This window comes from Ceratotherium simum, chromosome 16 (genome assembly GCF_057802395.1).
Source record: "Ceratotherium simum simum isolate JZ-2026a chromosome 16, ASM5780239v1, whole genome shotgun sequence".
NCBI lineage: Eukaryota > Metazoa > Chordata > Mammalia > Perissodactyla > Rhinocerotidae > Ceratotherium > Ceratotherium simum.
Window position 1 is genome coordinate 39,972,958 of NC_141915.1, and position 12,555 is coordinate 39,985,512.

General features: G+C 58.0%; 2 protein-coding genes across 5 annotated transcripts in view; one reads left to right on the forward strand and one right to left on the reverse strand.

Moving 5' to 3' along the window:
• The window catches only part of RARA (retinoic acid receptor alpha), a 43,665-nt gene extending 40,229 nt beyond the window's left edge, over positions 1-3,436 (forward strand). For all 4 annotated transcript variants that reach the window (XM_087441122.1, XM_004434532.2, XM_014790714.2 and 1 more), the window contains 3 exons: positions 875-1,079; positions 1,874-2,032; positions 2,675-3,436. In XM_087441122.1, the coding sequence (XP_087297248.1) occupies positions 875-1,079; positions 1,874-2,032; positions 2,675-2,892 (582 nt within the window). In that variant the 3' untranslated portion in view covers positions 2,893-3,436. The remainder of the gene's footprint in view (positions 1-874; positions 1,080-1,873; positions 2,033-2,674) is intronic.
• A 5,796-nt stretch (positions 3,437-9,232) lies between these two features.
• On the reverse strand, positions 9,233-10,181 carry GJD3 (gap junction protein delta 3). Its single transcript, XM_004434530.3, has one exon. It carries the CDS (start codon positions 10,124-10,126, stop codon positions 9,233-9,235), a length of 894 nt encoding a protein of 297 aa, XP_004434587.2. The 5' UTR covers positions 10,127-10,181.
• Between the last annotated feature and the right edge of the window lie 2,374 nt (positions 10,182-12,555).

Below are 12,555 nucleotides of genomic sequence, written 5' to 3' on the forward strand. Positions count from 1 at the left end.
TGTCTAGAGATGGGGGAGGGCTGTCCCCTCCCTGCAGAAGAGAGCCACAACTGCTGGGCCCCAGGGAAGACGTCCCAGGGGAGGTGGCACCTAGGGGCCATTTTGTAGAAGGAGCACGTGAGAGGGTGTCCCTAACTTAGGAGCAAGACGTGGAAGGCCTGCTGGTGTGGGACCAGCTGGGTTCAGGGAACTGCAGGCCAGGGGTGGGCTGGGCTGGAGGTATGATGGGGGGCAGTGGGACTGCTAAAGCCCTGTCATCCCTGACGGGTTCAGCCCATCTGTTCCCCCTTTGCCACCTCCAGGGTGGGGAACCTGGGGTGTGACCAGGCTGCTGCTTCCTCGTAGGGGGTGGGGTGGGAGGTGCAGAGTGTGCTGTCTCCGGGCAGCTTCCCACCCCCGTGCCGTGGATGCAGGAAGCAGTGTCAGGGTTTGGACCCAGTTGGAGACGATAGACATTTATTAAGCTCTGTGTACCCAGTCCTGGGAACTGTAGGCATAAATCCACTATGATCCTTCCCTCCTGGCACTACTAGTTTCCCTCTAAATTCTCTGCATGGAGGCAGGATGCTCTGGATCTGCACTGTCCAATATAGTAGCCACTCGCCATGTGTGGCTATTTAAATTTTAGTTAATTAAAATTAAACTAAATTCAGTTCCTCAGTTGCACCAGCCATGTTTCAAGTGCCCAATGGCTGCAGTGTGGCTGGTGGCTGCTATATTGGATGGTGCAGGTGGAGAATGTTTCCATCACTGCAGAAGGTTCTGTGGGATGGCAGTGGTCGGGCTGCCTGCCAGGTGGTCCTGCGGGGATGCTGTGCTGGCAGTGCTGGAGGGATGCCCTCAGTCCCTGAACTCGAGCATCCTCTGCACCCAGATCCTGCGGATCTGCACGCGGTACACGCCCGAGCAGGACACAATGACCTTCTCGGACGGGCTGACCCTCAACCGGACCCAGATGCACAACGCTGGCTTCGGCCCCCTCACGGACCTGGTCTTCGCCTTCGCCAACCAGCTTCTGCCCCTGGAGATGGATGATGCTGAGACTGGGCTGCTCAGCGCCATCTGCCTCATCTGTGGAGGTGGGCAGGGGTCTGGGTCTGGTGGTGCAGCCCCCGGAGTCTCTCCCAGGGAGAAGCTCAGGGATAATCAGATCAGAAAGGGGAGAAACTCTCAGGGGGGAAACTGAGTCCCAGAGGGGCAAAGTCTGGTCTGCTGCCACACAGCCAGGGAGAGGTGGTGGAGACCTGACGTCTGGTTCCCTATTTCCGGGCATTGCTCCTTCTAGGGGGCTTAAGAGTGAAGGCTTGAGGGTCAGACCACCCAGGTTCAAATCCTGGCCAGCTTGTGGCCTTGGGCACGTTGCTGAACATCTCTGAGTCCTGTTTCTGTAAAATGGGGGCAATACTGGTCATCACCTTATAAAGTTGATGGGAGGATTAAGGTGGTAATAAATAGGGCACAGTGTGTCCAGTGTAAGACCTAGTAAATGTTGGCTGCTGCTATTATGTTATTGTCATGTTTCCTGCCCTATGGTGTTGGTGTCCAGAATAATGGGTGGGATTGGGAGACCTGCCTGGGCATCCTTCCTTTGCCTGAGGACGGCCCTGCCTGTGTTCGGGGGTCCCACCACCATGAACTGGGCTGTCAGAGCAGGCTTTGGGCAACCCCCATCCCCAGCTCCCCTTTGCTTACATTTAAGAGCCTCTTAGGGCCTTTCTTGCAGCAGACGGACTCCTTCCACTGCCCTGTGTGGAGCAGAGATGCTCAGCCCCTTGCCTGAGCAGGTGTGCCCCCCGGTGGCCAAGGTTGGGAGCGCAGCTGTGTTCCTCGCTTCGCCAGGGCAGCTGCTCAGGGGGCGTCTCTGCTTCCTCAGACCGGCAGGACCTGGAGCAGCCAGACAGGGTGGACATGCTGCAGGAGCCGCTGCTTGAGGCGCTGAAGGTCTACGTGCGGAAACGGAGGCCGAGCCGCCCCCACATGTTCCCCAAGATGCTCATGAAGATCACGGACTTGCGAAGCATCAGTGCTAAGGGTGAGGCTCCCACACCTGCACGGAAGTCCCGCGTGTCTGCCAGGGGTGGGCCCCAAGGACCCCAGGACCCACTGTCCATGCCCAGGGTCAGTCCCCCCACATCTGAGCCAACACCCTACATCTTTGTGCCCAGGACGAGGCCCCAGTCATCTGGACCCCACCGTGCCCAGGTGACCTTCCGCCTGTGAGCTCTGAGGTGGCAGTGTTGCCTGTGCGTGCTACTTCAGAGAATGGCTCTAGAGCCAGACTGTGGGTGTGTGCCCTTGAGCAGCTCACTTAATAGCTCTGAGCCTTGGTTTCCCTCTGAGGAGTGGGGATGATGATGGTGTTTACAGAGTTGATTTGAGGTGTCGATAGGAGAATCCATAGCACACAGCACATAGGAGGGGCCCAGTGTCAAACCCAGGCGGTCTGATCCCAGAGCCCGAGTTCGGAACCATTTCGCCCCGCTGCCCCTCAGACTTGGAGGCTCACGAGACCTGGCTTATGTCAAAGAACTGAGCCCCGAGTTCAGTGCACAGGGGATGCTGCTAAGGGCAGTATTGATCCAGCCCCCCCTTCACTTGCCATCCTGGGGCCACGGTTGCTTGCGGGGCTGGGGGAGTTGGCTGGCATGTGACCTCTGCCTCTCGTTTCCTGCAGGGGCCGAGCGGGTGATCACGCTGAAGATGGAGATCCCGGGCTCCATGCCACCTCTCATCCAGGAAATGCTGGAGAACTCGGAGGGCCTGGACACTCTGAGCGGACAGCCGGGGGGCGGGGGGCGGGATGGGGGCGGCCTGGCCCCCCCGCCCGGCAGCTGTAGCCCCAGCCTCAGCCCCAGCTCAAACAGAAGCAGCCCGCCCACCCACTCCCCGTGATGCCCGCGCCCCGTGGACACAGCCCTCGCCCCTCGCCCCGGCTTTTCTCTGCCTTTTTACCAACCGTGTGACCCCCGCCAGCCCTGCCCCTTACCTGTCCTCCCTTCCTGGGGGATGGGAGGGAGGAGGCGGCGACTCTTGGGACAGAGGTCCGGGTTGCGATGGACTGCCTGCTCCTGCAGCCTGGGCTGACCTCAGGGGCAAGGCCGTGAACTGAGTGAGGACCCCTGGTCCTGGGCCTCTGGATGGGGCCTGGGGGCCTTGTGTTCATCAAGACACCCCTCTGCCCACCTCGCCACATCTTCATCACCAGCAAATGCCAGGACCTGGCTCCCCCATCCTCCGAACTCGCAAGCCATTGCCCCCCGGTTGGGGAACCCCCCTGCCTTGGTTGGTGACAGAGGGGGTGGGCCAGGGGTGGGGGGTTCCCCCTGTACATACCCTGCCATACCAGCCCCCAGGTATTAATTCTCGCTGGTTTTGTTTTTATTTTAATTTTTTTTTTGGTTTTGATTTTTTAATAAGAATTTTCATTTTAAGCACATTTATACTGAAGGAATCTGTGCTGTGTATTGGGGGGAGCTGGATCCAGAGCTGGAGATGGGTGGGTCCTGGGGGAGGGAGCGGCTCAGAAGGGGCTCCCACTCTCTCTCCATGTCCCTGTGCCCCCCTAGCCCTCCTCCCCAGCCTTTTTCTCCTCAGTTTTCTCTTTAAAACTGTGAAGTGTTGACTTTCCGAGGCCTGCCCTCTCCTTCTGCCTAACCACTGGGTATGGACAGTTTCAGGCAGCCTCCAGAAGGAGGGGGCTCACCGCGAGAGGCAGGGCCGGGGCAAAGCAAGGGGGCCCTCAGAACATACCTGCGTGTGTCTCTCAGCCCCGTGTCCTGGGCAGAGCTTCCTCCCTGTCAGGGCCCATGTCATCAAGCCCTCCAGCCCCCAGTGTAAAGGCACCGGCAGAGGGGTCCGAGCTGCCCCTGCCCCCCAGCCTCACAGCCACCAGCACCACCCATGGGGTCCCCCGACACACACACACACACACACACACACACACACACAGCGGACAGATGAGCCGACAGACACACTTGGCCTGAGTTTCTCCATCTCCCTGGCCTGCCCCCTGCTCCCCACCCCACACCCGTGCCCCCTCCTTGCCCCGCAGGACGGGCCACAGGGGGCCCCCCATCCCCCCCACACCCCCGGGCTGGGGGAGCTGGCTCTGCCCTGTCCCCTTGCCCTGGGGTTGGGGTCTCACCTCCCAGAGCCCGCTGGTGCACCTGTTACTGTTGGACTTTCCACTGAGATCTACTGGGTAAAGAATAAAGTTATATTTATTCTACACGTGCCTCAGAGCCTCGCTGCCTCGCCGCCTTCTCTCGGTGTCTGGGCAGGGGGCTGGGGCTGGGAGGGTCAGGTGTGAGCACTGGGGGCCATGCTGCCTTTGGGGCCTTGTGCTGGGGTCTTTGGAGACCCTGTAGAAGGAGACAGGTCCGCCCTTGGGAAGCCCTCTCTGGGGTCTGACACAGCCCGTGTCAGGGAGCCCTAGTGTAGGGGGGGGAGGGGAGAGACTGCCCCCCCTTCAGGTGACCCCCATTCTGAGGGAGGATGCCAGCCTCTGCCCTCAGGAAGTCCCTAGCCCTTGGGGAGCCAGAGTTTGGCAGGGGGTCACTTAGTGGCAGAGGAGTTCTGTTTTTGGAGTGACCACAGACACGACCTTCACGGCAGGAGTGGCAGTTGGCATGGAGACCTGGGTCAGGGGCTCATCAGAACCTAACAAGAACTCAGGATTGGGATGGCAGCTTAGGAGCCAGGCCACCTATCCTGCTGCCCCCAGAGAAGGGCTATCCTGCCCACCACTAAGGTCACTCTGAGGGGAGGAGGCACAGAGGACAGGTTGCAGGAGAACCTGGATGCTCCTGGTTGAGAGGATCGAGTATGGCAAGCCTCGAGGGTCTTCAGAGACCAGTGCTGCCACCCCTCACAGTACACATCAAGGCCCAGAGAGGGCAGTGCCCTTGCCCAGGGTCACACAGCAAGTTAGTGGCAGATCAGGGACCAGTACTCAGGGCTCCTACCTCTGAGACAGGGCTCTCTCTTGGATCCCTGAAGCCCCTGAAGAAGCATCAAGCACCGAAGTCGGGGGGGGGTCCAGGGAGGTGGCAGTGGAGGCTGTGTTTGGGGAGGGTTAGCCGGGAGCCTGGGCAGGAAGAGTTCCTTCCACTAGGGTCCACCTGCCATTTCTACTTCAGCCACCAGGTGGCGGCAGCTCCTCACTTATCTCCCCATCTGCGGGCGGGGCTGGAGGGAGCTGGAGAACAGAGGCTCTCTTCCTCTAGTAACTATATTCTAACACTTTCTTTATGAATCTGAAAAGCAAGTTTAACATACAAAAAACCCAGCTGTATCGTAAGGGAGAAATGAAGGGAAAGTACTATGAATTTCAATATGTTCATGTTTGGGCACAATCATACGGCAGATGTGACATAGGCTTATGCTCGCTTTTACTTTTAACGAATACATTTGTATTTAAAAGAAGAAAGAAGGTCAGAAGCTATTCTGTACAAGAAACCCAGGAAAGTTAAAGAGTATGGGTGGATGTTGAAATAAAAACTGACAATGTATAATAAAAACATGCAAAAAATAAAATCCTCAAACTAAGTCCTGAATGTTTTACATGTAAAACAGTCAGGTTTTGGGATCAGGTAATTATAAAGAGGTTTTTCACTATGTCAATGTCCAGTGGGACATTCTAAAGTCACGCGTGACAATTCTTTATTGTGGGAGGACATCTTGGCATTCCTAGCCCCTGCCGGTCCTCCTCGTCGTGACAACTAAAGTGGCGGCCCCTACATTTATGAAGTGCCCCCTGGAGTAGTACCTTTGTTGCTGGGACCCTCTGGGCCTTGAGGCTGCCCTCAGTGGTTCACAGTTCATGGCTGTAGAGCAGAGTTTCGCAACCACGGCACAGGTGACATTTTGGGCTCGGGAATTCTTTGTTGTGGGGCCATCCTGTGCATTGTAGGATGTTTAGCAGCCTCCCTGGCCTCTGCCCACTGGATGTTAGTTGCACCTCCTCTCCAGCTGTGACAACCAAATATGTCTGCAGACATTGCCAAATGTCCCCTGGGGGGCGAAACTGCCCCTGGTTGGGAACCACTGCTGTGGAGTTTGGTCACCAAGGGCTGACGTGTGCTTTGCACGGCCCCAGGCCCCATCCTTCTCCAAGGATGGTGATGCATATGACCTGGGGAGGGCAATGACAGGGTCTGCCTCAGGCCTATGGGGGCGCAGAGCAGAGGCATTTAACCAGGCTTGGGGCAGGGCTTGGAGGCCGTCCTGGAAGAGGTACCTCCTCTCAGCTAAATCTCTCAGGGGAAGAGTCAGCCAGGTGGGACGCAGAGGGGATAAATAGCTTCTTGTGACCAGAAACTGTCACCAGCTCTGTGTTTCAACCATTTCAGTTTTTGGTTGGAATGGTGGAAGAGGGGAGGCTGTAGAGGCCAGGACGGGCTCAGGTCAGGCCCGTTCAGGAGCTGGAATTGATCCCGAGGGTGATGGGAGTGAAGGACTTCAAGCCAGCAAGTGAGGTGTTCAGATTGGAACTGGGGCGGGGGGGGGGGAGCTGGAGCAGAGGCTATGGGAGTACTCCAGGCCATTGAGGACGGGGCTACCCTGGGCAGCCTCTGAAGGGTGGAGAAGAGTGGGGGAGGAAATGCTAAGGTGGTAAAACAGGAGGACTAGGTGATTGGGCGATGTGGAAGGTGGACAGAGGACGGGCTATGGCAACAGCGGGTGGAGGTGACCTGGGTGGATGGAGACACCAGCAACTGAGAGGAGAACTAAGGAAGGTGGGGTTGCGTTTGAGGTGCTGGTGATCCCCTACTCCCACCTCGTCCCTCATGCCACTCAGGCCACACTGGCCTCCTGGCTGGCCTCAAATACCTCCAGCTTATTCCTGCCTCAGGGCCTTTGCACTTGCCATTCCCTCCACCTGGAATGCTCTTCCTGGAGACAGCTTCATGGCTACATTCTGTTCCAGTGTCCCTCCCCAGGGATGTCACTCTCTCTCCCCTTCCTCTTACCGCTATCTGGCAACTCATTCTACATTTATTTTCTGCCTTCCCCACTAGAATGTAAGGCAGGTTTTGTTCACCACTGTAGCCCAATATCTAGATCTGCTCTGTTCAATACAGCAGCCACTAACCACACGTGGCTAGTGAGTCTTAGAAATGTGGCTGGTCCAAATTGAGATGTGCTCCAAGTGTAAAATACATACCAGATTTCAAAGACAGTACAAAACAAAGAATGTAAAATATCTCCTTAATACTTTTTTATAATGTTGAAATAGTACTTTGGATATATTGGGTTAAAAAATGTTATTAAAATGAATTTCACTTGTTTCCTTTTACTTTTTAATGTGGCTGATGGAAAACTTGAACTTACATGTGGCTCACATCCTATTTCTACTGAACTAGTGCTGATCTCGAACATTGCCTGGCCCCTAGCACGTGCACAACAAATATTTATTGAATGAATATGTCTGGACAACAGCTGGACATCTACGTCTGAGTTTGCGTGGAGGGGTCCAGGCTGTGGACACAGAATTCACTGACCTGGGGGTGGAGGGTGTCAGGGAAAGCATCTATTTTCTTCCCACGTGAGACCAAAAGGCAGGTAGGTGTTAGCTAGGGGAGAGTGGGGCTGCAGAGAGGGAGGCTGCTCCAGGCAAAGGAACAGCTTATTTAAACACTTGGAAGCAAAATTGGCCACTGTGCTTGGTAGGAAGAGAACATTCAGTATGGTTTGGAGCACAAAAGCCAGGGGGAAGCGGATGTGATGGGGCTGGAGCCCTGCGAAGCCGGGCCGGATGGGGCAGGACTTCAGAAGCCTCGTTCAGGTGCTGGACTTACCCTAAGGACGGGACACCCAAGGGCGTAAGTAGGGGGGCTATTTAGAAAGACCCCTCCGGCTGCCGTGGAGGAGTACAGGCCGTACTCCTGTGGAGTATAGGCAGAAGAGCTGAGGAAGAGGAGGGCAGGAAAGGAGGACAGAGAGGGAAGGGCTGGGGACATAGCAGAAAACTGGGCAGAGTGAATCATGCCAGCCTGCTCAGCAGAGTCAGACAAAGCCCCAGGGGTGCAGTCAGATGGTGGCCCCTGTGTTGTCACTTAGGTCCTGGTGATCTTATGGTAAGCCGCCTCACTGGGGCAGTAAGGGAGGAAACCACATGGGGGCAGAGGAGAGACAGGACGAGGGAGCCAGGAGGCAGCCATGTAGACAGCTCCTTGTCTCCCCAACCCCCGGCCCCTCCAGGAGGGCAGTGGGTGGTGGCTGCAGGAGCACGTTGTGGGGGAGGTTTCTTCTAAGGATGGAAGAGACTTAACCATGTTTATAGACTGGGGGGAACAGTAGCAGGGTGAGGAGGGTGAAGCTAGAAAACAGTCCTGCCCTCTGACCCCACCCCTGGCCCCAACTCTACCTCCATGTAAGGGAGGGCCCACCTCCCTGCCCAGGCCACAAGGTCCAGAGTGTGGGCGGTGCCTACAAGCCTACCAGACTGAGGCCTGCCCGCCACCCCCCCCAGGAGACTTTCCTGTGATGCCCCTGCAGGTAGGGAGGGAGCCACTGTGGCTACTGCTGGCACTGGGTCCTGGCCACCCACACAGAGCATCATATCAGAAATGACACATAGACACAGCTCACACAGTGCGTACATGTGCATGCACATACTCACAACTCACAGGGGGTATACACATGCGCACACAGAGCCCACACAGGATGGACATGTGCACAGATGTGCATGCGCAGAGCCCACACAGGATGTACAGGTGTGCGCACACAGAGAGCCCACACGTGATGTACATGTTCATACACGCATGCACACACTCAAAGGGCTCACACAGGTCTTACATGTGCACGTGCACACACAGCTCACACCACATATGTGTGTACATGTGCACACAGGCACGGAGAGCCCACACAGAGGATAGCATCACAGTTGTTTTTGTCCCCAGTGAAACAACCAGGTCACCATCTGAACCTCCTCCACCTTCCACTCTGCTCTGCCCTCGGCTCATTCACTTTCTCTCAGCCCCCCTGGCCTCCTTCCTTTCCACCTGGATCAGAGCATCGAGGAGCTGCCTTAGTTCATTCTCTGACCCGGCTTAGCCGGGAGCACCAGGGACGTGGATGCGCCCTGCGGGCCATGTCCCCCGCGTGTCTCCTGCTCACGCCGAGTCCTGCGAGCAGTTCTTGCGGAAGCCACTTCTCGCTTCTGCGGTGAGGCCCAGGGTGGCAGCGTCTGGCCTCTGACCTCACCCTCCGCCCGAGGCAGTGGCCGCTTCTAGATGGCCAGGTCCTGGCGGACAGTGGCCAGTGACGCCTTGCTGCGGCCGCTGCCGCCCTCGCTGTCGCCGGCCCGGTGGGCATAGGCGGGCGGGGCGTAGGGGTCGGGGCCCGGGCGCCGGGAGGGCAGGGCTGGCGGCGGCCCCGGCGGCGGGAGCAGCTTCTGCGCCTCCTCGTGCGCGCGGTTGCAGCGGTTGTCGCGCTGGGCCGCCTGGCGAGAGCGCCCGGCGCGCGGGCGGCCCTTGCAGAGCAGGTAGCCCAGCTCCGCCAGGCTGAGCAGCGCCGAGAGCAGCCCCACGGCGAAGTAGAAGACCACGAAGACGGTCTTCTCGGTGGGCCGGCTCACGAAGCAGTCCACCGTGTGCGGGCACGGCGGGCCGGCGCACGCGAAGCGCGGGGCCACGCGGAAGCCGTAGAGCAGCGTCTGGCCGCCCAGGAAGGCCAGCTCGGCCAGCAGGCGCAGCGCCACGTTGAGCAGGTAGCAGCGGCGCGCGCGGTGGGCGCGCAGGGCGCAGGGCGCGCACGGGCCCTCGGGGCGGCCCCGGGCACACGGCAGCCCGGCCTCGGCGTCCGCGCCGGCCTGCTCCTTGCTGGCCTGGTGCATGGAGTAGATGATGAACAGCACCGGGGGCGCCGAGAGCAGCAGGATGTGGAAGACCCAGAAGCGGTAGTGGGAGACCGGAAAGGCACGGTCGTAGCAGGTCTGGCGACAGCCCGGCTGCAGCGTGTTGCACACGAACTCCTGCTGCTCGTCCTCGAACACGGCTTCGCCCACCGTGGCCAGCACCAGGATGCGGAAGATCAGCATGACCACCAGCCACAGGCGGCCCACGAGCGGCAACTGCAGCTGCACGGGGTCCAGCAGCGAGCCGAGGAACGTCCACTCCCCCATGGCGCTGGGGACGCAAGGCGGCAGTCAGAGGCCTGGCCGGATCAGGGCCCTCCACTCCTCCACGCTCATCGGGGTGCGGTCAATTAGACTTTCTCTAACTTCGGGGTGAGTCAGGGGGTCAGCTAGGCCTGGGTTTAGCAGGAATTTTGTGGGAACAAATGAATTAGCAAAGGGGCAGGGGCGGGAGGAGTTAGGTGATTCTCAACTATGGGTGCCCTTCTTCTTGGGGCCGGTGGGTGCTGGGGAGGAGCCCCACCCTGGTGCTGTGGCCAGACACCCATGGGCCTCCTTGGTTGGCCTCTATGCTCTTCCAGAGTCCAGATTCGTAGGAAGGGACCTTGGAGATCAGCAGGGCCAGCCCCTGACTGCATTTGTCAAGCAAGAAGCCAGCGGTGCCCTTATGTGCTCAAGGATGCTCTCCACAGGCAAGAAAGGTGGCTCGAACCCAGGACTCCAGACCCAATTTGGTATCCCTGGGAGAGGTGGGAGCCAGCAGACCCAGAGGGACCTCACCTCCTTCTTTCTCTGCCTACCATTTTTCTTACCCTTTTTACTGCAGTGAACTCCTCTCAGAATTGGGGGACTGACACAAAGGGAGCCTCCACTTCCATAAGTCTTTCAGGATCCCTTGTCCTAGGTGTCCCCTGCCACTCCGACCCCAAGGTGGTGGGATGTGGGCCCAGCCCTCTCCCATCTCCTCTGGGGCGCCTCTCTGCTTCCAGCCTCCCGCATCTGCTCAGAGCTTCCCCCAACACACACACACTCACATAGGTCCCATGGGCCCCTGAGGCCCCCAGACCCTCACCCGACCCCACTTACCTTGTGGCTGGAGCTGGAGTGTTAGAGCTGAGCGAGGAACCTTGGGAGATGGCTGGGACCTGTTCCTCCTGGTCCCTCTTTCATTTTCCCTTTCGGATTTGGCTGGGATGATGACAGGACAGGATGGCTGAGAGGGGCTAGCTCTCCCCCTTCTCTTAAAGGGACAGGGTGACCCTGTTGGCTGGCTCCACCCTTGGGAACAGACACAGGGCACACCCCTTTCTGGGCTCTGCTAGCCCTCCCTTTCCATCCCTCACCCACCGCTATCCCCACCCCACCCCCATCCCACAGCTGTCTCCATCTGGAAATGGAGGAGGGCGTCGTCCAGAGCTGCACCCCTTACTGAGGGAACCAGGGGGCTCATGGAAGCCTGTCCCTCCACACTGGAAGGCTTAGATCCACTATCAACCGTCCCCTTTGAAGGCCGTGTTCAGGGCCAGAGGGAGGATTGGTGCAGGTGTTGGGGGCACTGGTATTTTAAGAGGCAGCAGACACCTAATAGATCTGGTGCCAGCTCTGCCACCTCTGACCTTGGATAAGTCACTGAGCTCTTCTGGGCCAGAGTCTCCTGGATTGTCAACTGAGGAGGCTGGGCCAGCTGACCCCATGTCTCCTTCAGCTCTCCATCCTAATGCTAAGGTCCCAACCACGTTACAGAGAACAAATAACCCGTGCCCGGAAAAAACCCCATATGGAAAAACATGAAGGTATCCAGAGTGGTTGGCTTTTGTAGTTAAATAACAGCTTTTGCTTCCTTCCTGCTTTTCTGTGATGTCCAGATTTACTATAATGAGCATGTTATTTTATAATGTGAACAATAGAGAGAAAGCCTTCTCTTCCCCCATAAGGCTCTAAATTGAGTCACCTCCTACTGCTCTAGGTGGCAGGAGAAGCTGTCCCATAGGGGAGAAGGGTTAGGAGGATGGATGGTGACCTGAGTGGCCAGGGAGGGGACGTTCCCAGGTTGAGGTGGTTTGTTTGTCCCCTCTGCCTTTCTAGGAGTCTGCCCAGCCCACACACCATTCCCTCTCTCACGGGCATCTGCTCTGGGCCGGGCCCTGTGCTGAGCCCATCACACGAATTAGCTCATTTAATCCTCTTGACAGGGCCGGCCCCGTGGCTTAGCGGTTAAGTGCGCACGCTCCGCTGCTGGCGGCCTGGGTTCGGATCCCAGGCGCGCACCGACGCTCCGCTTCTCCAGCCATGCTGAGGCCGTGTCCCACATACAGCAACTAGAAGGATGTGCAGCTATGACATACAACTATCTACTGGGGCTTTGGGGGGAAAAAAATAAATAAATAAAATCTTAAAAAAAAAAAAATTCCTCTTGACAACCCGGGCAGGAGAGAAGCTGAGACTCAGAGGGTCTAAGCCACCTGCCCACAGTCACGCAGCAGGTAAACAGCAGGTGCCAGCCTCATGCCTGACCTGACCGGTTCGGAGCCTGTGCTCTTAAGCCCATCATGGAACTGTCCCCCCTTCAGCCTGGCTGGCCTTCCCAGGTGGTATCCCAGGGCCTGACAATCCCCAGGGCTTTGTGTGGGGCTGGTGGGTGCAGGCACTGGAGGTGGGCTATGCCTCGCCAGGACTCGCCTCCTTGGTGGCATTTC